Here is a 27,720-nt window from a genome sequence, read left to right on the forward strand (position 1 = left end):
GTCTCTGTACAGATGTGATGTACTATCGTAGCTCTGGGTGACCACAGACACATACAAGATTTATTTATTTCCTCCATTTCTGATTCAACAACGTCAGGACGTCAGCGACGACAGGAGGAGAATCTCATCACTGATAGGCTCTCACAACACAGCGTCACACAAATTTCTCACTCGAGTTGAAATATTTAAACTTCCGCGAATACGGGAATGACGCAAATTTCACCTGTTCGCGTGGCCCGGTGCGAATTTGCGTCACATTATCTCTTTGCATTGACTTTGTTTGTAACCGCGCCGCGCGAAAAGGTTGCTTCGCTCTCGATGTGAACACACCATAAGATTTCCTTTCATCAGATCTAAGGGGATAAAACAAGAAAGACTAAATAATCATCAAAATCATCTTAAAAAATGTTCAGCCTGACACATTCAGGATCTTTTGGAAAACTTTGTAATCTAACTACAATATAAAATAAAGTTCTGTGAGTTTGAACAAGGCACAGAGGAGTCACAGGTGAGTCCTGCAGGGTTGAATATTTACAACATCTGGAAGCTTGAACCAAAAACAAGTAGCTTCAGTGTTTCAGTTGGCTTTGTGTTGCGGTCCAGGTCCAGGTCCAGGTCCAGGTCTAGGTCCAGGTCCAGGTCCAGGTCTAAGGTCGATCCAGAGGACAGAGCATCACTTTGAGTCCTTAATGTGTCCGCTCCAGGTGAGCAGTGCGAAGGTGTGACGTCACTCTGTGATGAAGTGAACGAAGGTGACAGGAAACGCTCCTCGCCTGGTCGGGTCTCCTTCAACATGACCGACCTGAAACAAACCACACAAACTCAAGTAAAACAGGAAGTGAAAGGTGACATGGCGTTGTTTCTTTAGATGTATTTCCTGTTTGGGCGGGGCGGGCGTAGCTGTCACTCACCCACCACTCGCTGTCCTCCTCTGACTCCACGATGATCACCTCCCCCTCACAGAACGTCAGCTCGTCTGGATTATCAGCTGAACAGTTGTAGATGGCCTTCACCCGCTGAGGCTTCAGCTTCTACACACACACACACACACACACACACACACACACACACATATATATATATATTTATATATATATTATATATACTGTAAGAATTAACTGTAGGTTAGCGGACAATAAGCTGAACCAAACTCCATAAAAAAAAAGCACAATTTAACACAGTCACGTTTAGGTTCCCTATTCATATTAATGAGTCAATTTGTAAATATTTGTGTTCAGTATTTTACAGTCATGAAACTCTAATAAATGCGGGACTTAGTTGATGTTAATTGAAATGTTTCTATAGATGGGATGAAGGAAAAAACTTGTATGAGTCATGATCTGTCCCTTTAAATCCACCTGTTGTTGGGTCTGTTAGTTTTGACGCTGTTGTGTTTGAGGACTTACGGAGAAGGTGCTTCTGGGTTTGGGTGTTGGAGGACCCGAGCTTTGTGGGGATTTGGGCTGTGACCCTACAGAGAGAATAAACAGCAACAAATGACAAATCTTCAGAAACTCATCACGATCTTTACAGGTTGTTTTTTGTGTTTGATCTGTTTCTGTAACGTTTTATTTGTTGTATGATAAGACTTTTATAAGCTTTCTTTGTCATATTATCATTTCAAATGGCAACTCCATCTGCGTTCTTTTCCGTTTTTTTAAAAGGTCCCATATTGTAAAAAGTGAGATTTTCAGGTCTGTTACATTATAAAGCAGGTTTAAGTGCTGTATAAATGCTGTTAAACTATCAAAACGCTCAATATACAGAGAAATACACACAGCCCGTATTCAGAAATTGCGCGTTTAAAACAAACCGTCAGGATTTCTGTATATTTGTGATGTCACAAATATACAATATTTAGACCATTACACGGTTTTAAACGTAAACATTCTAAATGTGTCCCAGTTTATTTCCTGGTTGCAGTGTATGTAAATAACATCAGCTGACAGGAAGTGAACATGGACCTAAGCTGCTGCCTAGCAACGCAATTCCGTTGCAATTCCATTGAAATGCACTAAAACGGATCGTTTCAGACAGAGGGCAAATACAGGTATATTCAGGCAGACAGTATGAGGAATATAAAGTGTTTTTTGAACATTACAGCATGTAAACATGTTCTAGTAGAAACACAAAATAGAAGTATGAACCTGAAAATGAGCACGATATGGGACCTTTAATCAAATGGAAACGTCCACTCAGCCGTAGGTTAGCACAGTAAGCTAATCAATAAGGTTATGAATAATGTGAACGCTAGCACTAGCTGAGTCAACGTTAGCTGTGCTAAGTTTGGAAATAACTGAAAGGTTGGGTTGTATGTATACTACCGTGTTCTGAGAGGTAAAATTACCTGACGGGGAACTGAAGCCGTTACGTCGCTCTCTTCAAAGCCACCAGACTCCATTCACAAAAACAGTAATTTTACCTCTCAGAACCGCCATCTACGTTACTGTATGTAACGTTAATACACTGGCTATAAGGATGCATATTTACTGGACATGTTAAAGGTTTAAACATCGTTCTGTTTATTCAGATTAATACCAACAAACTTTACATCTGTTTTATTTTGAATCTCACGAGTACAGACCAGGGTCACGAGGTCATGAGGGTCCTCACAAGTACAGGACTCAGTGTGAGTGTGTGAGTACCTCGTTTGTCCACAGATGCGGTCCTGAGAGGAGGTCTCTGTGGAGGAAGTTTCACTGATCTGAAATCAGACAAAATAAAGTCAACTGATGAATCTCTGACCAGCAGTCCAGTACAGTCCACCACAGTCCAGTACAGTCCAGTACATACCCAGTGGGTGATTTGGGGGACTTGGGTCCTAGTGGTCCTAGTGGTCCTAGTGGTCCTAGTGGTCCTGGTGGTCCTGGTGGTCCTGGTGGTCCTGGTGGTACTGGTGGTTTACTGGTCTGGTGAAGGGGGACTGGTGGTGGCTGGGGCGGAGCTTTGTAGTGGGGTGGTGGTGGGATGGTCGGTGCTGGGGGGATTGGAGGGAGTCCTGCTGCTGGTGGGGGAGGCAGAGGAGGGAGGGGGGTGTTCCTGGCGGACTGGGTCTTGGTCTCCAACATGCTGGACCTCTTGTTTACTGGAGGAGGAGGAGCTACTGGGAGCACTGGGAGGAGAACAGAGGTAACAACAGACCATATCAGATATACCGTGAACTCTCTCATATAATATTATTATAACTATTATTATTATTACTATTATTATTATCATTATTATTATTATTATTATTATTATTATTATTATTATTACTATCATCATCATCATTATTATTATTACTACTATTATTATTATTATTATTATTATTATTATTATTATTATTATTATTATTATTATTACTATCATCATCATCATTATTATTATTACTACTATTATTATTATTATTATTACTATCATCATCATCATTATTATTATTATTACTACTATCATTATTATTATTATCATTATTATTATTATTATTATTATTATAACTATTATTATTATTATTATTACTATTATTATTATTATTATTATTATTATTATTATTATTATTATTATTATTATTATTATTATTATATTACTATCATTCATTTATGGATGTATGTGAGTTGTTGGTAATTTCCTGTCAATCAACTAATCGACTAATCGATTAATCGATTAATTGTTGCATATAGTCTCGAGATGAGAAACACATTTATAAGTAAATCTACTTGTTGTCGGATGCTTTTATTTTGTCACTAGCTGACAGGAAGTGACTGACACTCACCGTACATGGAGGAGTTCCTCTCTGGGGTTTGAGGGTTGGGGGGGTCGGAGGACGACCGCTGTCTTCCTACTGTATCCATGGCAACAGGTTTACCGTGTCCTGAAACTGCAGCGAGACAAAAGTTTTTTCCAGACAGGATTGTCTCCTTCCTGTAAAGCCGTTTGTTAAATAAAGTTTATTTAAAGATATAAAGTCCCCGTCTGTCTGACCTCTGTTGGGTCCTCTGGGCGGCAGCGGGGGCGTCGGTCCCGGTGGCGGCAGGTTGAGGTCCAGCATGGTGCCGTAGGTCTCGTTGCTGATCATCATGCTGGGCACCTGAGACCTCTGTTTGTCCCGCGCCAGGCAGGCGGCGTCCCGAGCCAACGCCGCCAGGTTGGGCTGCATGGGGCCGCTGCCCGGGACGAAGCAGCTGACCGGACGCTCCTCTCGCCGGTTCGGGATGGGCTGCAGGAAAGACACGGTTATACATCTTCATCGCCTTCACGCGTACGAGTTGTTTAAAGTAAAACCAGCTGACCTTGTCCTCCATCTCGTCCTCGCTCTCGTCCATGTCGTCATGCTGGAGACGCCACTCGTACTCAACGTGAACATGGACGTTAAACTTTCCCGTCTGAGCCTGAGTCAACTGGAACATACAAACAAACGAAAAGGAGACGGATCATTTCACCTCGGCAGATGTTTTCAACAAAAAACTGATTTTGAGAAATGAAAGTTACTTTTGGATGTACAGTATTTTTCTTCTGATGTCTAAAGTTTAGATGAACTACATTTAATTTTATTACCGATGCTAATATAGGTGATGCTAGCATACAAGATTATATCATGGCCCAATGTAAGCACCTTGTTTGTCTGTGTTGACGTACTTTTCTGTTAGAAAATGAACATATTTCCCAGAATTATAACGTAAAATTACATTTCTAAATAAAATAAAACAAAGAGCTCATCTAACAAATATAAAACATATCGAGAGTTCTACCTGTTCTTCACACCGAGTGTGTCGGAGGCGTTTGGCGATGTCCAGCGGCGTCTCTCCCGCTTCGTTTGCTGTGGAGACAAATTCATGATGAAAACTGAGACATTTAGAAACGAGACTAAAAGCTTTGTACTGGCGCTCGAACGCTGTAACGTTGAAACGTTGTAACATTGTAACATTGTAACTCTTACGCTGCTTAACATTGTTATGCTGTAACATTGTTGCGCTGTAACGTGGTAACACTATAATGCTGTAATGTTGTTATGCTGTAACACTGTAAAGCGTAACACTGTAACGTGGTAGCACTGTAACGTTACGCTGTAATGTTGTTATGCTGTAACGCTGTAACACTGTAGTGCGGTAACACTGTAACGTTAAAACGCACAGCTGTAAAGCGTAACACTGTAACGCAGTAACATTGTAACGCAGTAACATTGTTACACTGTAACGTTGTTACGCTGTAACGCGGTAACAATGTTACACTGTAGCGCGGTAACACTGTAACGCGGTAACACTGTAACGCAGTAACATTGTAACGCAGTAACATTGTCACGCTGTAACATTGTTACACTGTAACGTTGTTACGCTGTAACGCGGTAACAATGTTACACTGTAGCGCGGTAACACTGTAGCGCGGTAACACTGTAACGCAGTAACATTGTAACGCAGTAACATTGTCACGCTGTAACATTGTTACACTGTAACGTTGTTACGCTGTAACGCGGTAACAATGTTACACTGTAGCGCGGTAACACTGTAACGCGGCAACGTTGTTACGCTGTAACATTGTCACGCTGTAACGCTGTGCGTTTCCTGTTTTCTTGCAGAACAACAGTTGAATCTTGCGTGAGTGTTTGTGTTCTTACTGATGGACACTGAAGCTTTTCCTCTCAGCAGCAGTTTGAGACACTCGCTGTTGTCCGTCAGACAGCAGTAATGCAGCGCCGTGCTTCCTCTGGCTGTCTGCGTGTCCAGGTTACCACTGAAACACACACCTTAGTGTTACAATACACGTGAGAACACGCTGCATTCTCTACACACCCAAACCATAGTGACGTCGGATACCAAGATGGCAACGGAGAAAAAAACAAGAAGGCAACGACCAAATACCAAGACGGCGTTGGTACGGAGGCAATATCTGAAGACATCACCTCGGACTCTTTTCTGACATTTAACAATCCAAACAATAATGACAATAATCATTAGCTGCATCTTCAGTGATGATGATGATGATGATACCTGTTTTGGGCGAGGAAGTCAACGATGTGGAGGGAGTTTCTGTCGACCATCCGGACCGCCAGGTGGAGCACCGTCTCTCCAGGTTCCTGACAGACACAAACTGAATGTAAATCTCTGCCATTAAACATTTAGTATCTGACAGCTGATGGAAGTGATCAGTGAGGTCGTACGTGTTCGTTGGGTTGAGGGATGGCCTCCCTCAGGTCCACCCCCTCGACGTAGACCTGGATCAGAGACACGATGTCTCTGTTCCTGACGGCCTCATACAGAACCTGCAGTCTGGACGCGGCGTCGGCACAAAGCCGCCGAACGAAACGCTTCTCTGTGTACTTGGCTGTGATGTAGTCCTTCCTCATCTGCCTGGAGAACCAACCAGAGACCAGAGAGAGTTAATCAGCGTTTAATAGACTTCCTCCTATTGTTTTCAGATCATTTCTTCACTCACATGTCGCTGGTCGGATTAGGTTTGGTGACGTCCTGCGCCGCCAGATCTGCCTCCATGATTTCGTTGAAGCTGGCATTTCCCACGTTCTTCGCCAACTAAAACACAACATGTCAGGTCAGGTGGGTTCCTGAACTAAAACAGCCACATCTGCACATTTTCTGGTTGTTCCATTTACTGCTCTGAATGCACCAACGAATGTACCATTTAATACAATCCAACGCTACAGACCAGCAACATCTCTACTCTCTTCAAATACTTTAAATACTGTAAATGTCATGCAAGAAAACGTCAGTTTACCAGTGACTTTTATAATGTTTTTAAATGAATTAATGAGACAAAATAGCATAATTTTATAAAATCTAAAAGGATAAATGCTAAACAAATCAAACTGTCATAAAATAATATTTGTAGGATATTTATTTAATATAAATGACTATAGACTGACATTAATTTTATTATATTTGGGCAACTGTTTTCGAGAATCAAGTTATGATATTATGAGAAAAAAAGTCACAAAGTTGTAATATTTCGATAATAAAAAATAAATAAAAAATGTGATATAAAGTTACAGTATTATAACAAAAAGGTTGCTTAAAGAACAGAATGTTTTTTTGTCAAATTATCAGGACTTTTTTCTTAAATGTTTTACTTCATTCTTGAAATTAAGATTTTTTTTCTCAAAATATTTAGAAATAATTCTGTGAATCTCAAATATGTTTTTGTTATTAACAGTGTAAATAATACTTTGTCGTAGATAGAAAGACACAAATTGGTGAAATTTTAAAATAAAAAACGAACTCTGATACGCTCTGTTTCACTCGACGCTCTGCTTTCCGTGACTCCTCTGGGGACAGTGAAGTGGACTCACCAGCAGCTCGGAGGTGCCCAGGACGTCCAGGTCCAGGCTCTGGATCCTGGAGTAGTGGACCCCCATCTCCCTGTGGATCCCCGAGCACTCGATACAGATCAGCACCCCGAGGTTGGTGGACAGCCATGTGGGACCTGACGGGACCAGATGATGAAGACAATGATGTTAGTAGGCTCTGATTCACACACAGAAGGTGAGCAGGTGGGATTTGGTGTCTCACTCAGTAACTGGTATACAGTGAAACAACAGAAACCAGTCTGACCAGCAGCTCCACTCAAAGTACACAGCTGGATACAGTTCACCTCAGATACAGAGATACTGCTGCAGCACTGCTGGTAAATAACGAGCTCTTCTCTTAATGAACTCTTCTCTTAACAAACCCATTCTCTTAACGAGCCATTATCATAACAAGCTCTTAACAACCTTTTCTCTTAAACTTTTCTCTTAACGAACTTTACTCTTAACAAACTCTTCCCTGAGGCAGCTGTTCTCTTTACAAACTTTTCTCTTAATGAACTCTTCTCATAACAAGCCATTTGCTTAACGAGCTTTACTCTAAATAAACTCTTCTCTTAACGAGCTTTACTCTTAATAAACTCTTATTTTAACAAGCTTTACTCTTAACGAGCTTTACTCTTAATAAACTCTTCTCTTAACGAGCTTTACTCTTAATAAACTCTTCTCTTAACGAGCTTTACTCTTAATAAACTCTTCTCTTAACGAGCTTTACTCTTATTAAACTGTTCTCTTAACAAGCTTTACTCTTAATAAACTCTTCTCTTAACGAGCTTTACTCTTAATAAACTTTTCTCTTAACGAGTAGTATTAGAGTAGTAGTACAATAGATGTAGTATTAGTACTGACATTGCGCCCCACAGTCGCAGCAGCAGTATTAGCAGTGGTACTAATAGTAGTATTAGTATTACATACCGTGCGCCCCACAGTCACAGCAGCAGTATTAGTAGTAGTACTAGTACTAGTAGTAGTAGTAGTAGTAGTAGTAGTAGTAGTAGTAGTAGTAGTAGTAGTACTGACCTTGCGCCCCACAGTCGCAGCAGCCGTCGTTGCCGCTCATCCTCTTCACCTCTCCTACGATGGCCCTCGTCAGCTCCTGGATGATGTTGTTCTCTCCTTTGTCCTGGTCGCCTTTGAACGCATTGTTCAGCGCCTCCTCTTTACTGTTCTGCAGCACCGACACCCAGCTGCACACACATCAACACACCGGGTCAGAGGTCATAAGGTCAGGTGTTCGCACAGGGGTCAAAGGTCAGGAGTTGTGGGAGTCACTGCGCTACTTACACCTGGCACTCGGCTTCGTCCTCGGTCTGGAAGTGATACGTCCTGTCGTCTGGAGGAAACAGAGTCAGACAGGAAGTGAGCAACGCGTTAGACTGATGGGCGAACACATGAAGGCGGCGGCGGCGGCGGCTTACGTGAGAACAGATCGAAGCTCTTCTTCTCCTCGGGGTTCCTCTTCACCTGGCAGGTGAGCAGGTTGAGTTTGGCTGGAGGTCTGTTCGCCTGAGAGAAGCAGGAAGACATACTGAAAGTGTTCAACATCGAATGAATGAATTATATCAAAATAAGAGCGTTGTGTTTGTGAGAGCTGAAGCAGAGATGAGAGGTTGAAAATAATTATTCATTATTAATAATTAGTAACCCCCCCTCCTCCCACCCTTCTCTCTGTCATCCTTCTCCTTATGCTCTTCCTTCTCCTCCTGATTCTCTTCCTCTGCTGCTTGCTCTGTCCTGATTGGCCGTTTGACTCTTCATGTAAAAACTTCAAAATAAAAGAAAGAAAGAAGGAACAAAAAAAAATAAAATAAGAAACTAAATAAAAATCGAAAAAATTAAATAAAAACTAAAACCCCAGAAGAAGTGTTTTTTTTTTTTTTAATTGGCTGATGGGCATGCAGGCGAGGGAGGGCGGAGCTTATCATGCAGGAGGACCAATAGGAGGAGAGGAGGCGGAGTCTTACCGTGCCGTGGCAGATGGTCAGGAAGCCGTTCTTCACCGAGCACTTCCTCTTCTGCCACACCTTCCTCAGTCTGAGGACGTCACACGTGTGTTAGTGATACACACACTGACCACATTTTGATCTACTTTTTATTTATATCACAACCTTATTTTTGGCTGGACTGCATAGGGCCAGCCCTACAAACGCAAAAGTCTGTCACTGACTGACTGAGTGATGAAGTTACAGGATTGGTCAGCCGACTGTTGGAGTTTCCTCATTGGCCGTTGCTCTTTCAAAATGAAAAGGTGGAGAACAGTTCCGTGTTTACGTTTTCTGGGGAGCGTGTCAGCGGTTCAATGTATCATTACATGGTACTGTTGTTCTACATGTGCTATTGTTTATGTTCGTTTAAGATACGTTATGTTGTTGCTTCGTATTGTGTTACCTTACATTCACACCAAGCGCGAAGCAAATTTTCGCCTCGCTTTCCTCCATTTCCTCCATCAGCCATGGAAGAAATAATCACTATTACTGCTTTGTACGTGTTGTGGAAGTCCCAGATACGTCAGAAAACCAAACGCTGATGTGTTTGGTTTCATAACATCATCCGGCGGCGAGCTGTATTCACATACAGTCCCATTGCACTGACTGTATCTAGTGAGCCAAAATAATAATAATAATAATAATAATAATAATAATAATAATACAATAAACGGATGAAAATGATGCCGAAATAACGACGTTATGATGTCAATTTGTAAAAAGACCGAATTCATGCTTTGTCAGGTCTGTCCGCAACACAACAAGCAAACAACTTTTAAAATGCTTGTTTTCTGAACGGAGTTCGGGTCGATCAGTGCCAGGCTTTGCCAGCATTGTAGCTGCTCCATCTAGGAATAAATACGGCAGCAACAACGTCAGTGATGACAGCGGGAATATCTCAACGCTGATAAACTTTCTCTGTACGTCATGCTAATTCCTTTTCACCTTGTATAAAATGTATAATATAATGACTGAATGTTACCATTTACTATTACTGAATGTGATTTACTTCATTATAAGTTCACTTTCAATCAAACATAAGTGGAAAAAACTGTTCACAAAACATGATAGACATGACCACTGACTATTTGTGGAACAATTTATCCACAAGTTCACATACTGACCAGATATGGTCCAGACAGATACTCGGTTTTGACCGAGTCTTGTTCATCAATTTTTTTGATCATACGGGAGCTTTATTCAGTGACCGTTAATAACTTTAGCAGCTTTATTGTTAACAGGAAGTGAACAGAAAATAAAGTCTGCGTCGTGTCTTACTTCACTGTTGCACTCTGGAACATGTAGTTCACTCACCCCTCACTCTTCTTGTAGAGGACTCCGGAGCGCTCGGTGCCGTGAGCCTTGTTGCCCTGCAGCTGGTGGAGGCTGTAACCGGCGTTCTGTTTAGCCTGAGCGTCCTGCGGAGAGAAACAGGAAACACGACCAATTTTAACCTCCATGTTTGTAGTTTAAAGTCCTGCTAGGGAAACTACCTGGCAGTATATAGAGTATTTAAAACTACACAGTGCAGTAAAGAAACTCGTCTCTTACCTCTTTCTGCTCAGACTGCAGAGACGCCTTCAGGACGTCTCGGAGCTGAATCAGCTGTTTCCTCTCTCCATCCTGACTCTGCTTAATCTGAACACCACAGAAGAAGAGTCGGATTAAACTAACCAACAGGAAATAACGGAGTTAAAATGAAACATACACATTAATGCAGCTGTGATATCAACCCAGAAACATCAAGGAAAACACTGACAGGGAACGTTTTACTGACACATCTATACTTTTACTGTAGTACTACTTTAAATACATTCAGATGATAGTACTAACATACTTTTACTGTAGTACTACTTAAACTACATTTAGATGATAGTACTGACATACTTTTACTTAGTTACTACGAGGAACTTTCATTTTATGTTGATTTTGGCGCTCCCTGTGGACAAAAGCTCTATTCTACTGGAATGACCTGTGTTGAACAATAAAATTTTACAAATATAATAAGCGTTTTCAGTCCAAAATGGCGGCAGCTTCTATACTCTTTTGTTTATACTCATTTCTCTGATTGTGGCCACCACCTTAAAGGCCGCCAACATTCAAATATCAGTAAAATATAAAAGAGGCCAGCAGAGAGAGATGTTGGATGACATAACCCTTTAAATTCCTCACAGTAATCTATTACTATTATCTGTTTGTGTGTCCTCACCGTCGTCAGTTCCGTTGCCAGTTTCTCCACGGAGGGTTTCAGAGTCTCCACAGCCTTCAGGCCGTCCTGGAAAAAACTGAACATACACGAGAAAGAGAAATTCATTTAGTGGAACATTTTGCACCAAAACTAAATTTACACCTTTGAAAAAAACAAACTGCACAAAATGACCAAATACATCCACCAATAATAAATCAAAACTCGCAATGTTAATGAAAGTGAAAAATAATGTGTGTATCCGCTCCAACATGTAATGGGTTCTTCTCTGGTCGATGCTGCACCCTTCCACCAAGTTACATTAAAGTCACGTCAGTAGTTTTTCTGTAATCCGGCTGACAAACAAGCAGAACTGAAAACATGACCTCCTTTGTGGAGGTAATGGACAAATAAATAAAAAGAACAAATCTCTAGATGTGTCATCAATTATATTGTGTTGCAACATTAATAAAAAACATGGAATGAATAGATTACATGCTTTTTTTCCTCATTTCATTATTTGTTTGTCTCAATTAATCTGAATCACATTTTTTATCTGTTCAAAATGAACCTTAAAGGGAGATTTGTCAAGTATTTAATACTCTTATCAACATGGGAGTGGACAAATATGCTGCTTTATGCAAATGCATGTATATATTGATTATTGAAAGTCAATAAACAACACAAAACAATGACAGATATTGTCCAGAAACCCTCACAGGTACTGCATTTAGCATAAACAATATGCTCCAATCCTAACATGGCAAACTGCAGCCCAACAGGCAACAACAGCTGTCAGTGTGTCAGTGTGCTGACTTGACTATGACTTGCCCCAAACTGCATGTGATTATCATAAAGTGGGCATGTCTGTAAAGGGGAGACTCGTGGGTACCCATAGAACCCATTTACATTCACTGATCTGGAGGTCAGAGGTCAAGGGACCCCTTTGAAAATGGACATGACAGTTTTTTCTCACCAAAATTTAGCGTAAATTTGGGGCATTATTTAACCTCCTTCGCTTCAAGCTAGTGTGACATGGTTGGTACCGATGGATTCATCAGGTTTATTAGTTTCATATGATACCAGTATCTTCACTCTAGCTTTAAAACTGAGCCCGCTACAACCAAGTTTTGTTAATGTATTAAAGACAGTAGTGACACGTTATTATCGCGTTAACTTTGACAGCCCTAATTATTTATTTATTATATATTTCAGATTCACATGAGACTTAATGATTGAAGGTGCACATTTTCTGCAGAGATACTGAATAATTGCTGCGTTCTGGTGGTTCTTTTGTGACGGATTTAAACATGTTTCTGAGCGACGTACTTGCACTGAGCGTGGAAAAACTTGATGAGGTTCTGGAGGAAGTCGACGCCTTTCTTCACCTTGATCTCGTTCACTTTCAGGAGATACTGCGGAGAGGAGAGAAGATTCATCAGATCTTAAAAGTTTTAAATTCTCCATGTGAAGCCGAAACATTTTGGCGAGCTCACCTCACACATCTGCAGCTGGAAGAGTCGCCTCTCCTTCTCCATCTCCTCGGCGATCTCTCCTCCGCTGAACTCGGTGCGAATCATGCCGTGCTGCTTGGCGTGCTCCCTCTTCTCCTTCTCGATCTTCGCTCTGGAGAGGTCAAAGGTCGAGTTAAGAGCTCCGTGAAAGAAACGGCGCTGCGTTGTCTTCAAATCTGTTACTCCACTGATTTATTTCTTGTAAACAAATGATTGTATGACGAATCTAAATTAGCTGATAACACCATGAGGTTTGGTTAGTAACACTGTGATAGCTTCAGTGACTTCTGAAGATGTTTATTATGTTTTATAGTTTGTCATATTTCAGATTCACTTATCGTGTTTCGTTTTCTTACACTTTGGTCTCGTAATCCTTCCAGGATTTGTCGAACGGCTTCTTCAGATCCTGAAGGAGGAAGAGACGTCACATCATCATCATCATCAGACCGACCGACCAATCACAGCACAGCATTCTCACTCATAACAACACACAGCGGACTTTGACCTGTGAGTCACTCAGGAAATATGTCAAGACGATAACGTTTTTTTAACTGATAAAAACACTGAAGGGAAACTTTACTGAGTGCTTTTATGTTATTATTTCTATTTGATATCGACTCTGAAACAGATAAATTCTCTAACTTCCCTCATGTAGCTGGTTATTAAGAGATCAGCATGGTCTGAGGTTCTAGGTTTGCTAGTTTCATATGATACCGGTATCTTCACTCTAGCTTTAAAACAAAAGATTAATTGCGTTACATTTTTTTTCCCGTTAACGTGTTATTATAGCGTTAACTTTGACAGCCCTACTAAAAAGGTAAAAAATATCGACTTTTATTCCAGATGTTTTGTCTGTGATGTGTATTAATATTTATAATGACCCGTCTGGTCAAACCATAAACTAGGAAATTAATCTGCAACTATTTTTAATAATCCAATTATCTAATTTTTCAAAAATACCAAAAATGTTTCAGTTACTCAGTTGTGATTATTGATTTGCTGCTTTTCTGTGTCTTCTCTGACAATAAACTGGATCTCTCTGAGTCTCAGACTGTTGACTTGGACGCTGGGAAACTATAATATGTAGGCCTAAATAAATAAATAAATATATAAATATATAAATAGATAGATAGATAGATAGATAAATAAATAAATAAATGAATGAATAAATAGATAAATAAATAACTAAATATATACATAAATACATAAATAAATAAATAACTAAATACATAAATAAATACATAAATAAATAAATAAATAAATAAATGTAGCAAAAATAATATTACAAATAAATGTAGCCATACATTAATTGATAAAATGTGAGATAAATAAATAAATTGATGCAAATATAAATAAATAAAAAAGCAAATTATAACAGAAATATCCATTTATGTCACACTATCATAATTAATTAATTAATGGCTATGGCAGCAAAATGAAATCAAAATTGTATCACAATATGGCCTCCTGCAATTTTCAAATCGCTGTATTTGTTAAAGGTGAAATGTGTCAAATTACCATATTAAATTAAATATTGTGGTGCTGCAGAGATGTCCTGAGCTACACATCATATTCTACAGATTTAAGAAAACGGTTTGGTCTATATATATATATATATATATATATATATATATTATATATATATATATATATATATATATATATATATATATATATATTATATATATATGTATATTTATTTTTAATATTATTTTGCTACATTTAATGACATACTGTATATTTATTTATTTATCAAGTCATTTATTTATTTATTTTTGATTTTGGTAGTTTCTGTCCTCCGTACACTATAACGCCTCCTTCCTACTGGACATAGAGTATAAACGGTGACGGATGGAAGTGATCACTGACCCCTTTGACTCCCTTCAGGTCTCCCTTCAGAAGGCTGTCCAGAGGGAAGGTGATGATGTTGTTCATGTTCTGCAGCTGCAAACAAACAGGAAGTCGTGTTACAGCTCGCACGTGTCTTCACATATAAAGACGGGATTGATTCTACGGACTCGGCCCCTCACCAGGTTTTTGAAGAGCGCCGTCAGCTCTTTGGTGAAAACGGCGAACTTGAGGAAGGCGGAACCGACCTCGGCGTCCTCCCGGGAGACACAGTTGTCTCCGAACTTGGACATGGACTGGATGTACTGCTCCTCATTGTCCACGTGAGCTGAGACACACAGACAACAGAAGACATCACACCGTCATGTTTAATCCCACAGATCCTTTTATAGAGTCACTGCAGAAAGAACCAGGCCTTTATTATTATTATTATTATTATTATTATTATTATTATCATTATTATTGTTATTTTTATTGATATTGATATTATTATTGTTATTTTTAATATTATTATTATTGTCATTATCATTATTATTATTATTATTATTATTGTTATAATTATTATCATCATTATTATTATTGTTAATATTATTGTTATTATTGTAATTATTATAATTGTTATAATTATAATAATAATAATAATTATTATTATTATTATCATCATTATTGTTGTTATAATAATAATAATTATTATTATTACTATTAAAATAATAATAATAATTATTATCCTCACCATCATCATCATCATTATTATTATTATTAATAATAATAATAATAATAATACAAATAACAATAATAATAATAATAATTATTAGATTATCCAGTTAAAAGACTCACTTATGTTCTTCTTTTATGCTGTTTTGTTTGTTGTCCTGCCTGTTTGATGTTTAATGTTTTTGATGTGAAAGACTTTTATTTTATAAGTGCTACAAAAATCAATCTTTACATATTTATTTTAGTTAATATTGTATTATTTATTTTAGTGAGAAGTCTCCTGCTTCGTTCTGTATGGAGCCTGTAGTGACTCTTAATATTTAAATGATGCATTAAAAAAAAATTATAATTCTACTTCCTTATTATTTTTTTCCTGGTTTTTATATTGTTATTGATTGATAAAATTGAAAATATGTTATGGATCGAACAATGATTTGTATTATAAGGTCAAACAAAGATCTCGAGGGAAAATAAAACAAGTGAATAAATTAGTAATTTAATTTTGAAATGTGTAAAAGTATTGCTCATGCATTATAAATCACAATAAATCGTAATATCAAATCACAATACTTGAAAATATCACAATACATATCGAATCGGCACCCGAGTATCGTGATAGTATTGAATCAGGAGATAGGTGGATCGTCTCAGCCCTACATTCCTATATACAGTTAAACAAAAGCAAATAAAATAGTAAATTAAGAAACTTCTCTAACGAGGTAAATACATAGAAAGACGATAACAGACGTCCAGTTAATATTCAGACTTGATACTCAGCTTCAAAAGTTTTATTCTGTCAACAGAATTTATATTTTTCTTAATTTCACACTCGTCAAACAGCTGCTTCGTGTAGTTCGAAGGTCAGCGTGTAAAAACGTTCTTCTCAGCATCTCAACCTTCAACAGGACGATTTATTTTCCAGTTTGAAGAACCAAACTTGTTCCAGAAGCTTTTTTCTATCAGATCAATGAAACATCAAAGAGTATTTTTGGTTCTTGTTTGTGTCAGTAGACAGTCGTGGAGGCGGGCGTCTCTCCCTCGGCATGCTGGGACAGGACGGCGGTATGACAGGAATGTGTGGAGGTGAGTCTCCACCTGTCTGAGCACAAAACCAGCGCACTCACACTGACGAAGTGAACGCACCTCCAGCTGGGCTCACCGCCGTTTCAACGCCTCACTGAGAATTTCTAATAAAGTAATCGTGATCTTTTCTGTTCTTGTGAAAATCTTCTGAGAATATCTGTGTATTCTGACCTGCTTAAAGGGGCCAAAGTTAAACTACGACAGTGGTCACGGCGCTGTCAGATGAAATTTATGATTTTTTTCTCGTAATTTTACCACTTTAATCTCAGAGAATACTCGTTTTATTCTTGTAAATTTCTGATTTTTTTCCCATAAATTTACCACTTTAATCTAAAAAAAATATTCACTTTTTTATTCTCATAAATGTATGATTTTTTCTCGTAAATTTACCACTTTAATCTCTGAAATTCTGAGTTTTTTCTTAGAATATTACCTTCCTGCCCCGGCTCCAGCTGTAATACGCCATTGTACAGAAATGTGTTAGTAGTGCAATTTTTTATGTTTTTCGTCACTCTTATTGTTATTCTTTTTCTTATTTCTATTTGGAATAAACATGTTGTGAGTTTTGGGACTACAACTCCCATCATGCTGTGGGTGATGCAAGCAGAAAGCCTAATGTTGTCTGTTTATCTTTACATTTTGATGAATCTACATGCAAACAGACAACAATGATGATGATGAGGAGAGATGTGAAGGCGTGAGGAAGTCTCACACAAATAATATGTCATAAATGGACGCTGACAGTCTGAGCAGACAGGAAGTGACAGACACAGCGAGTCTCTGTGGTGAGAAGCGTTCGGTATTTTTGGACAGACGGAGGTGAAGCTCAGTCACTCACCCAGACCAGACGTGTTGATGGCTTTCACCGACTTCTTGATCTTGTACAGAACCGATCGGTCCACGTCCAGAGCCTGAAGAGGGACAAACACAGTCAGGACCAGAGGACACAGCTGGAACCACAGCTGGACACACAGTCAAGTCAAACTTTATTCATATAGCACGTTTAAAACCCCCCGCAATGGCCAAAGTGCTGAACATATAAATAATAACAATGAATTCAAAGCAAACAACAATAAGAACAGAGTAAAACAATAAACATGATGTTCACACAACAGTGAAAGAGTTGAGAAGAGTCTTCAGCAGCGACTACGATTCTGTAGTCTGAGCTGTTTGAATATGAAAAGGTGGAACCACAGCTGGAACCACAGCTGGAACTGCAGCTGGAAACACAGCTGGACACACAGCTGGACACACAGCTGGAAACACAGCTGGATCCACGGCTGGATTCAAAGCTTGACACACAGCTGGACATAAAGCTGAAAGCACAGCTGGACACACGGCTGGAAGCACAGCTGGAACCACAGCTGGAACCACAGCTGGAACCGCAGCTGGACAAACAGCTGGAACCACAGCTGGAACCGCAGCTGGATCCACGGATGAACACACAGCTGGAACCATAGCTGGAACCACAGCTGGACAAACAGCTGGAACCACAGCTGGAACCGCAGCTGGAACCACGGATGAACACACAGCTGGAACCATAGCTGAAAGCATAGCTGGATCCACGGCTGGACACACAGCTGAAAGCACAGCTGGATCCACGGATGAACACACAGCTGGAACCACAGCTTGACACACAGCTGGATCCGCAGCTGGACACAGCTGGATCCACAGCTGGACAGTGTAAAACGTCTGTACATCACACAGTTTGAACCCTGATGATTCCAGCGGCAGTTTAAAGATGACAGTTAAAGATTAATAACAGTGTTTTCACACATTTCAGCCGACAACATTCAAACTTCTTCTTTAGCTTCACATCTCTGCTGATCATTTCCCATCAGTGTTTAGATTCATCTTCTGGTTCCTGGTTTCCTTTCAGCCTGCAGAAACTTTACTCAACTTTAGAGTTATGTTTCAATGCCTTGATGAGTGTGTGCGTGTCTGTTTACAGACATTTCTTCATGAACTATTTTCTTCTTAGTGATGCGTTCAAAGACACTCTGACATCTGAGAATTAAAACTGGACGGCCGCATGGCTGAGCCATCAGATGATCAGACATTTAAAGCCGGTTGATGTTAATAAAAGTGAGACAACTGGCTGCCTGGAAGGAAAGAAAACATCTGAAATCTGATGATGACAGGGCTCTACAGGTCGACCAGCGCCACCAGAAGGTGGTGTCTTAGGCAATCTGGAGAGTGGTGCGGAGGGACGTACCATTTTGCATTAAATACTGAAGTGAAACAGTTGTAACAGGAGACATTCAAAAGTCAAAGGCTGACTGTATTCAGTGGACCGCTACCCAAGTTAATAAAATATGTACAAAATAAGACGTAGAAGTTGTAAAATAAAAACAAATCAAATCAAGTTTTATTTGCAAATCCAAAAGTTTTGTTTACAAATTAACAAGTTTTGTTTGCAAATCAAATGTTTTGTTTGCAAATCAACAAATTTTGTTTGCAAATTTGATTTGACTAGATTTGCTCTTAAATGTATTTCTTGGTTACAGTGTGGAAAGTTTTGTTCTCAAACATGATCTGTTAATAAAGACACAAAAGTAACTCAGTGATGGTTTAACCACGAGAGCTTCATGTCACCTGATGCTGTCGATAGGAAACAGGAACATGTGACGCCCCGCCCACTTCACTTCACTTCACTTCACTGTGTCAGCAGTTTAATAATCCGCTGAGTCACAGCTCAGTGACTCAGTGTGAGAAACATGCAGAAAGTCCAGAGGCTCAGTGACTGTTGGACTCAAAGTCACACTACAAAGCTGTGAAGTGTTCACAACATACAACCAGCGTATGATCATCACACCAGCGGTGCATATTTATACACTTTGTTGCATATTTCTCACACCTGCAGCTGGATTCTTTGTCCTGTTTTTAGACCATTTGAATACAAGAAGATAAGGACCTATAATCACACTCGTACCTGTGGGATGTAAACAGCAAGTAGAGTCTGACCTGTGTTTTTAGCCTGTATTAGTTTACATGTAGTCAAAGTGTCTCCATTCATCAACCCGATCTCATTGGAAGGTGTTACATATCACAACATTACAGGAACATTCCCCGTGTCAACACATTTTGGCGTTTTCACGCGTCATTTGTACAAAACGCAACGAAACAACGGTCACATCTTTATGATCAGTTATGTTTAGGTAGGGATGCATCGATACCTGTTTTTTCAGCCCGAGTACAAGTACAAGTATTTACATTTGGGTACTCGCCGATACCGAGTACCGATACGAGTACCGATACGAGTACTTCTCTGTGTCAAAAGACTGTCGACCGGGGCGGACTGTCCTTAGTGCGCCCCAACCGCGTCGTGCCGCCAAGGCGGGACTCGGCCCACCTAAAAGGCGCCGGGGGTCGGCGATGACGGCAATGCATGTTTGAGAAGGAGGTTAAATAACGCTCCAACCAGGAAAAACCGGCATGTCCGTTTTCAAAGGGGTCCCTTGACCTCTGACCTCTAGATGTGTGAATGTAAATGGGTTCTATGGGTACCCACGAGTCTCCCCTTTACAGACATGCCCACTTTATGATAATCACATGCAGTTTGGGGCAAGTCATAGTCAAGTCAGCACACTGACACACTGACAGCTGTTGTTGCCTGTTGGGCTGCAGTTTGCCATGTTATGATGTGAGCATATTTGTTATGCTAAATGCAGTACCTGTGAGGGTTTCTGGATCAATATCTGTTATTGTTTTGTGTTGTTAATTGATTTACAATAATAAATATATACATACATTTGCATAAAGCAGCATATTTGTTCACTCCCATGTTGATAAGAGGATTAAATACTTGACGAATCTCCCTTTAAGGGACATTTTGAACAGATAAAAAATGGAGTCTGGGAACGAAGACTGGTGTTGATAAGCAGAAGCAGACACCGTTAGCTAACTAATAACAGCTAACATATAGTCATGTACCCTGACTCCATGATGACTCACGTTGAGTGACAACACCCTCGATTGCATAATAAGGCAGAAACGCAAAAAGAAATTAAAGTATAAAGAAAAGAATACAGAAATAATTGTAGGAAATAAATTGGGGGTGAAATGCAAAGGGAAAAGCGTGCATAAATAAATAAATAAATAAATAAATAAAAAAATGAAAAAATAAACATACTTAAAATTAAAATAGATATAAAACATAAATGCATAAATAGATAAATAAATATACACATTTAAAATAAAACAAATATAAAAAAATTAATGCATAAATAAATAAAAAATAAATGCAAAAATACATCAATTAATACATGCATTCAAAAATATAGAATATGCCAGTATCTTCACTCTAGCTTTAAGACTGAGCCCGTTACAACCTAAAAACTGCATTTAGCGTTAATGCATCAAAAAAATTAGTGGCGTTAAAACAAATTGGCGTAAACGCGTTATTATGGTGTTAACTTTTGACAGCCCTAATAAATAAGTAATCAAAAATCTTTCCCTTCCTTCTTGATAAATGAAAAACCTTTTTGTTGCTTTTTTTCAAGAACTGTACGGCCCACGAAGGACATTGGAAAACCATTTAGGTCCCTGAAACCTCCTGAAAAAAACACTCAATACGTCTCCACTTCCTCAACGACACCTGAAAACCCTAAACCTGGTTCCAGATCTCTGAATCAGGTCATGTGTTGCGCTCACAACCGAGAAACCTTTGTTTGGAAACCTTCACCTCCTCTGAGACTCATGACTCAAGTACAAGAACCCCTGTAAAAAGTTATGGACTAAACGATTAATCAACAATATAAATAAATGTTACTGTGCTGAGTTTAAGTGAGTTTACTCAGAAAATAAAAATCAGACTTGTAGCAGAAGAGATCTGACACATGATGTCTTGTGTTTTACAGTCGTTATAATAATAATGTCTGGAAATGAACGTGGGGACGAGTTGCGGACGTTAAACAGAAACTGGTGAAAGATGTGTTGGGACACGACTGAAGCACAGAGGACAGAGGAGGAAGACAAGGAGGTGAAGCAGCTCGAGGAAGGATCCACTAGAGACACTACAAGAGGCCTCAGAGGGAGAGACGGGTCTTGTTGGGACTCGATCAGACGGGGTGAGGCTCCGTCATCGCCCCCGGGTCTGCTGCTGCTGTTCACACCTCAGACAAAGAGTCTAGAAGCAAAGAGACTAAGCTATGGTGCTTTTTTGACAACAGCCGCTAAATGGCACTGCGGTCGCGCTGCCGCCATTTTGGACTGAAAACACCAATGAGTCTGTGGTCATGAATAGGGATGTTCATAATGAACCGTTTAACCGTTAACCCACATTAAGCATTTTAACCGATTAACGCTATCGGTTAAAACGGTTAAAAGAAATGTTAATAATTCATTCAAAAGCTGAGCGGCTCAGAGGAGCTGCTCGTCACTTTAAGGAGAAAAGCTGGTCCACCTTAACAGTCCACCTTAAGAGACGGAGCTGGAGTTGCAGGATACAGGAAGTCGACTACCGTCTCTCCGGCTCGCTTGAGCGGAGCGGAGGAGTTGTAGTTTCGTAGCATTTATTCACCGACAAATAAACTGTACACTGCTACACCTACGTTCACAGCTAGAACGCCACCAACAACCTCACACTCACCACCACCACTCACACGGACATTCGTTAAAGTTACGTCGCGCTGACAGACTGTATGTGTGGCGGCGGCGGCGGCGGCGAGCAAGAAGCCTCCGGCAATGCTAGAGCTGCTAACGTAGCACAAATACACACACTGTTTGTTGGACACTCGCTAAAGTTACGCCGGGCAGACACACAGCTGACAACCTGCTAAACTAAACTAAATGTGCGGTGGAGACTTTTACTGGGAAAGTGGCTGCATGTCCGCGACACTACACGCAGCATCGTAGCTGCTAAGTTAACGCTCCCGGACGGTGAACTGGAGACTCCCGTCAACCAATATCTGTTGTGCTCCTGCAGCTGGTGCGAGGCATAAATCTTGTCGGTTAACGGTTAATAATCGGTTAACGAGGGTCGGTTATCAGTTAAGAAAATCTTGATATGAATAAATAAAGAGACGTCTGTAAAATCAGAGGATCATTTTTTTTAGTACGAACACTTAAAAAGGTTAAATAACGCTTCAAACTTACACTAAAGTTTGGCGAGGAAAAACTGTCGTAGCCATTTTCAAAGAGGCCCCTTGACCTCTGACCTCCAGATCAGTGAATGTAAATGGGTTCTCTGGGTACCCACGAGTCTCCCCTTTACAGACATGCCCACTTTATGATAATCACATGTGATTATGTACATACATTTGCATAAAGCAGCATATTTACCAGATACAAATACATTTTGAACGGATAAAAAAAAGTGTGATTAATTTCCGATTAAATATTTTAATCGATTTACAGCCCTAACGTAAATATTATGCATTAAAGAGTCATTTCTATAAAATGAAGTTTAAGTATGTTTTTATTTTTATATTTTACCATAAATACAATATGCCTTAACTACACCTACTCGCACTTGGCTGCTATTTTCAGACCCTGTTGTAATTAAGTGCATTATTTTCTACTTATGGTATCTTTTTTTTAATGTGCACGCTTAAAATGAGTATACATTTAATATACTAGAAATATTCCTTTAATATGTAAATATTATGCTTTGAAGTGATTCAAGTTTTATTAGGTACAAAAATGTGTATTTAAATACAATTAACTATAACCTATTGTAGTCTCACCATAGCACACTGAAGTGAAGTCTTGCATATGTTAATGTACTACTTTATAGGGATGTCACGAGAACCAATACGTCGGTACCAAGTCGATGCCCAAATTCTAAAAAGGTGACGGTACTCTTTTTCTACAGTACCGACGGTACCGTACGATGTCTGTATTGGTCGTTGGTAGTGATGTGACGGTGAGAAAATGTTCCCATCGGTTAATAAACTTGTGACAACACCGGTGTTACCGATTACACCGGACATTTTACAAGAAAAGATGACGGTCAACATGTGCAGAGCGCTGACTCTGATCTTTACTGTCGGGTGGCGGTGTGTCTGGCCTCTCCGGTAGAGCTTCTGCTCTATCTGGCGCCGCTGCTCCGTGCACACCGGCTGTGACGGCTCCACCCACCTTGCGGCGATTACCTCATTAACGTTATGGTTCCCTTATAGCGTTGAGATTAAACGTGAGATATTGCCAAATAGGTGCGTTTGCTTTTCGCTTTGACAACAAATCCTCTGCCTCCTACTCCTACTACTGACGGACCAGATGCATTCAGGGTCAGTATGTAGTGTCCGTCGTCTGACTATCGATTGATAACATGCCGCTGATACGCCAAAAAGAACAAAATGGGTAAATTATTTGTATTTATTAGTTAAAGGCTACATGCCTCTGTTTTTTGTAATGTTGAAATGTTTTTAATAAAAGAGTGTGTGTTGAATTACAGTACAGGGGATTTATTGTTGTTGTTGTTGTTTTGTTTTGTTTTGTTTTATTTGTACCGTGGTATCGAATTAGGTATCGAGAATTGTGGAAATTCACTGGTATCGGTATCGACTACTAAATTTCTGGTACCGTGACATCCCTACTACTTTATATATCATTAATACACGAAGTACAATGTCAGTACGTCAAGATAAACAGTTTAAGTCTTTGGACAGTGAAGTGAACGTCTTTGGGTTTGTTGGTCAAACAAAACAAGACATTTGAAGACGACTATGAGAACCTGAGATAAACATTTCTTTTTACTATTAATATATTAAATGCTAGTACTTAAATTAAGTATTTAATACTAGTATTAAATACTTGAGAAATCTCCCTTTAAGGTACAGTTTGAACAGATAAAAAATGTGCTATTAATAGTAATCGATTGACAGCCCTACTAATAATGAAAACAATGATGAAGGTGTTCTGAATTAAATGTAAACTGAAAGCAGAACTGATTCCATTTAACATCTTAACTTTACTGAACCTCATCGGACGACTTGGAACTAATTTCAAAGCAGCTTGAAATGATTTAAGAACATATTTAACAACATCTGGAAACCTGCAACCAGATGTGGGAGGACTCACTGCAGTATTACAACTTAAAGCAGATAATAGAAGTAACAATAGTGGCAGTGACTCTGAAGAGAGCCTGGGTCGCTCTGCATCTCTTTAACCAGCGACCTTTGACCTCTCACTACTGGTTCCTCATATCTGCACGCTCATCGTCGCTGCGTTGCAAAACAAAGAAGCAGCTCTGAATTCTTACAAAATGTTGAGCAGCAGAAGATTCAACTGTGAGCTGTTTCACCATGAGGAAGTGTTTCTCTCTGTTCCTCTTTTCATTGAAAAACACACTTTTACTGCCTCGATGTGAAGAAGTTTGATGGTTCAGACATAGAAACACCCCTTTATACCCACAGAAACACACTTCACCTTCATTTATAACACATTTAACCTTCATTCATACCCACTAAAACACACTTAACGTTCATTTATACCCACTGAAACACCCTTTACCTTCATTTCTACTCACAGAAACATCCTTTACGGTATTCATACCCACAGAAACACACTTAAACTTAATTTATAACACATTTAACCTTCATTTATACCCACAGAAACACATTTAACCTGCATTATCCTCACTAAAACACACTTCACCTGCATTTATACTCACAGAAACACCATTTACCTTCGTTCATACCCACTGTAACCCACTTAACCATCACTTATACTCTCAGAAACACACTTAATCTTAATTTAAACCCACTTAACCTTAATGTATACCCACTAAAACTCACTTTACCTTCATTCATACCCAATAAAACACACTTTACTTGCATTTATACTCTCAGAAACACACTTAATCTTAATGTATACCCACTGTAACCCACTTTAGCATCTTTTATAACACATTTAACCTTCATTTATACTCACTTAAACACACTTTACCTTCATTCATACCCACAGAAACACACTTAACCCTCATTTAAACCCACTAAAACCCACTTAACCTTAATGTATACCCACAGAAACACCCTTTACCTTCATTCATACCAACAGAAACACACTTAACCCTCATTTAAACCCACTAAAACACACTTAACCTTAATGTATACTCACTTAAACACACTTTACCTGCATTACACTCACAGAAACACCCTTTACCTTCATTCATACCCACAGAAACACACTCCACCTTCATTTATACCAACAGAAACACACTTAACCCTCATTTAAACCCACTAAAACACACTTAACCTTAATGTATACCCACAGAAAAACTCTTTACCTTCATTTAAACCCACTGTAACCCATTTTAGCATAATTTATAACACATTTAACCTTCATTTATACTCACTAAAACACACTTTACCTTCTGGTATACTCAAAGAAACAGTTTAAAACTTGTTTTCTATTTGCAAAGACAACATTTTGTTTGTTTATAATGTTTTCCTCCAGTGGTGCTGTGTTCCTGGTGGTCATTGTGGGTGGAGTGCTGTCTTACCTCCTCCAGAGCTGCCACTGCGTTCCTGCAGTGGACCATCCTGGTGGTGAAGCTGGAGGTGGTGGGAGCTTTGTAGTCCTCATTAGTCTCCGCAATGAACTCAGTCACGGTGATGAGCTCCGGCATTGTGAGCTTCACAACAAACACACACTTTACAGCAACACTTTAAATGAGAGGCAGCCTCAGGTAGGAAGAGCAGCCACACCTTGACTTCATCCACAGAGTCAGAAACATCCAGCAGAGACCCTCTCCTGTGTCTCCTCACTGCTCCTCATAGCTGAAGGCTTCAGTCAGATATTTATCAAGTTATGAGGTTTTATTCCCCCATGATCTGAGGCCTGGAGCTCAAAGACAGACCCGTCACACTCCTCCGTCCTGCTGCTGCTGCTGCTGCTGCAACCACCTGAGGAAACGACACCGAGCAGGGCGGAGACACGGAGACACGGGGAGGAGGAGACACCGAGCAGGGAGGAGGAGACACCGGGAGGAGGAGACACCGAGCAGGGCGGAGACACGGAGACACGGGGAGGAGGAGACACCGAGCAGGGAGGAGGAGACACCGGGAGGAGGAGACACCGAGCAGGGAGGAGGAGACACCGGGAGGAGGAGACACCGGGAGGAGGAGGAGACACAGGGAGGAGGAGACACTGTGAGGAGGAGACACCGAGCAGGGCGGAGGAGACACCGAGGAGGGCGGAGACACCGGGAGGAGGAGAGGTCTTTTATTAGGTTTTTTTATTTAATTTTTTTTTTATATATATATTTGTATATATTTTTATTGAACAAATTCAAATTTACAAACAACATGGCTCATATATTTTTTTAATATATTTTTTAAATTATTATTATTGAACAAATTCAAATTTACAAACAACATGGGTCATAGATCTTTTCTTTTTTTCATTTTTTTGTTTATATCTTTTTTTTTTTATTGAACAAATTAAAATTTACAAACAATATGGCTCATATATCTTATATATATATTATAATATATAATATATTTTTTCTTATTTTTTTTTTACATCTTTTTTTTTTTTTTTATTGAACAAATTCAAATTCATCCACAGGGTCAGAAACATCCAGCAGGGATCCTCTCCTGTGTCCGCTCCTCATTGCTCCTCACTGCTCCTCACTGCTCCTCACTGCTCCTCATTGCTCCTCACTGCTCCTCACTGCTCCTCATTGCTCCTCACTGCTCCTCATTGCTCCTCACTGCTCCTCATTGCTCCTCACTGCTCCTCACTGCTCCTCATTGCTCCTCACTGCTCCTCATTGCTCCTCATTGCTCCTCACTGCTCCTCACTGCTCCTCACTGCTCCTCATAGCTGAAGGCTTCAATCAGATATTTATGAAGTTATGAGGTTTTTTAGCAGAGAAGAGGTCTCCCTCTGCTGTTGCTTCCAGACACCACAAGCACAGTGGAAAGTGCAGGAAGTTCATTTCTTTCAAAATTAAACACCGGTTTTATTCTGCAAAATAAACTAATTCCCCACTGTGAAACAGGGCCGGCTCTAGCCCCTTTTGAGGGTCTAGTTCAGGGGTCAGCAACCTTTACTATCAAAAGAGACATTTTAGGCAAAAAAAACCAAAAAACAAATCTGTCTGGAGCCGCAGAGCATTTGATCATTGTGATGAAGGTAACACAATTTATAGTCTTC

At 39.7% G+C, this 27,720-nt stretch overlaps 1 protein-coding gene across 1 annotated transcript; it reads right to left on the reverse strand.

Annotated features, from left to right (window-relative positions):
* Positions 1-26,477, reverse strand: asap2b (ArfGAP with SH3 domain, ankyrin repeat and PH domain 2b). Its single transcript, XM_037749908.1, has 28 exons — positions 26,063-26,477; positions 17,456-17,528; positions 15,003-15,148; positions 14,842-14,916; positions 13,329-13,378; positions 12,955-13,084; positions 12,788-12,873; positions 11,483-11,558; positions 10,825-10,911; positions 10,588-10,691; positions 9,253-9,322; positions 8,707-8,794; positions 8,573-8,621; positions 8,309-8,475; positions 7,274-7,407; positions 6,406-6,500; positions 6,131-6,320; positions 5,961-6,046; positions 5,588-5,703; positions 4,725-4,792; positions 4,266-4,373; positions 3,958-4,192; positions 3,749-3,853; positions 2,794-3,112; positions 2,646-2,704; positions 1,407-1,471; positions 912-1,031; positions 1-802 (listed from the first exon to the last, which is right to left on the reverse strand). Exons 1-28 carry the CDS (start codon positions 26,186-26,188, stop codon positions 728-730), a joined length of 3,102 nt encoding a protein of 1,033 aa, XP_037605836.1. The 5' UTR covers positions 26,189-26,477; the 3' UTR covers positions 1-727.
* Positions 26,478-27,720: the final 1,243 nt, after the last annotated feature.

The sequence above is a fragment of the Sebastes umbrosus genome, chromosome 18 (genome assembly GCF_015220745.1).
Source record: "Sebastes umbrosus isolate fSebUmb1 chromosome 18, fSebUmb1.pri, whole genome shotgun sequence".
Lineage (NCBI taxonomy): Eukaryota > Metazoa > Chordata > Actinopteri > Perciformes > Sebastidae > Sebastes > Sebastes umbrosus.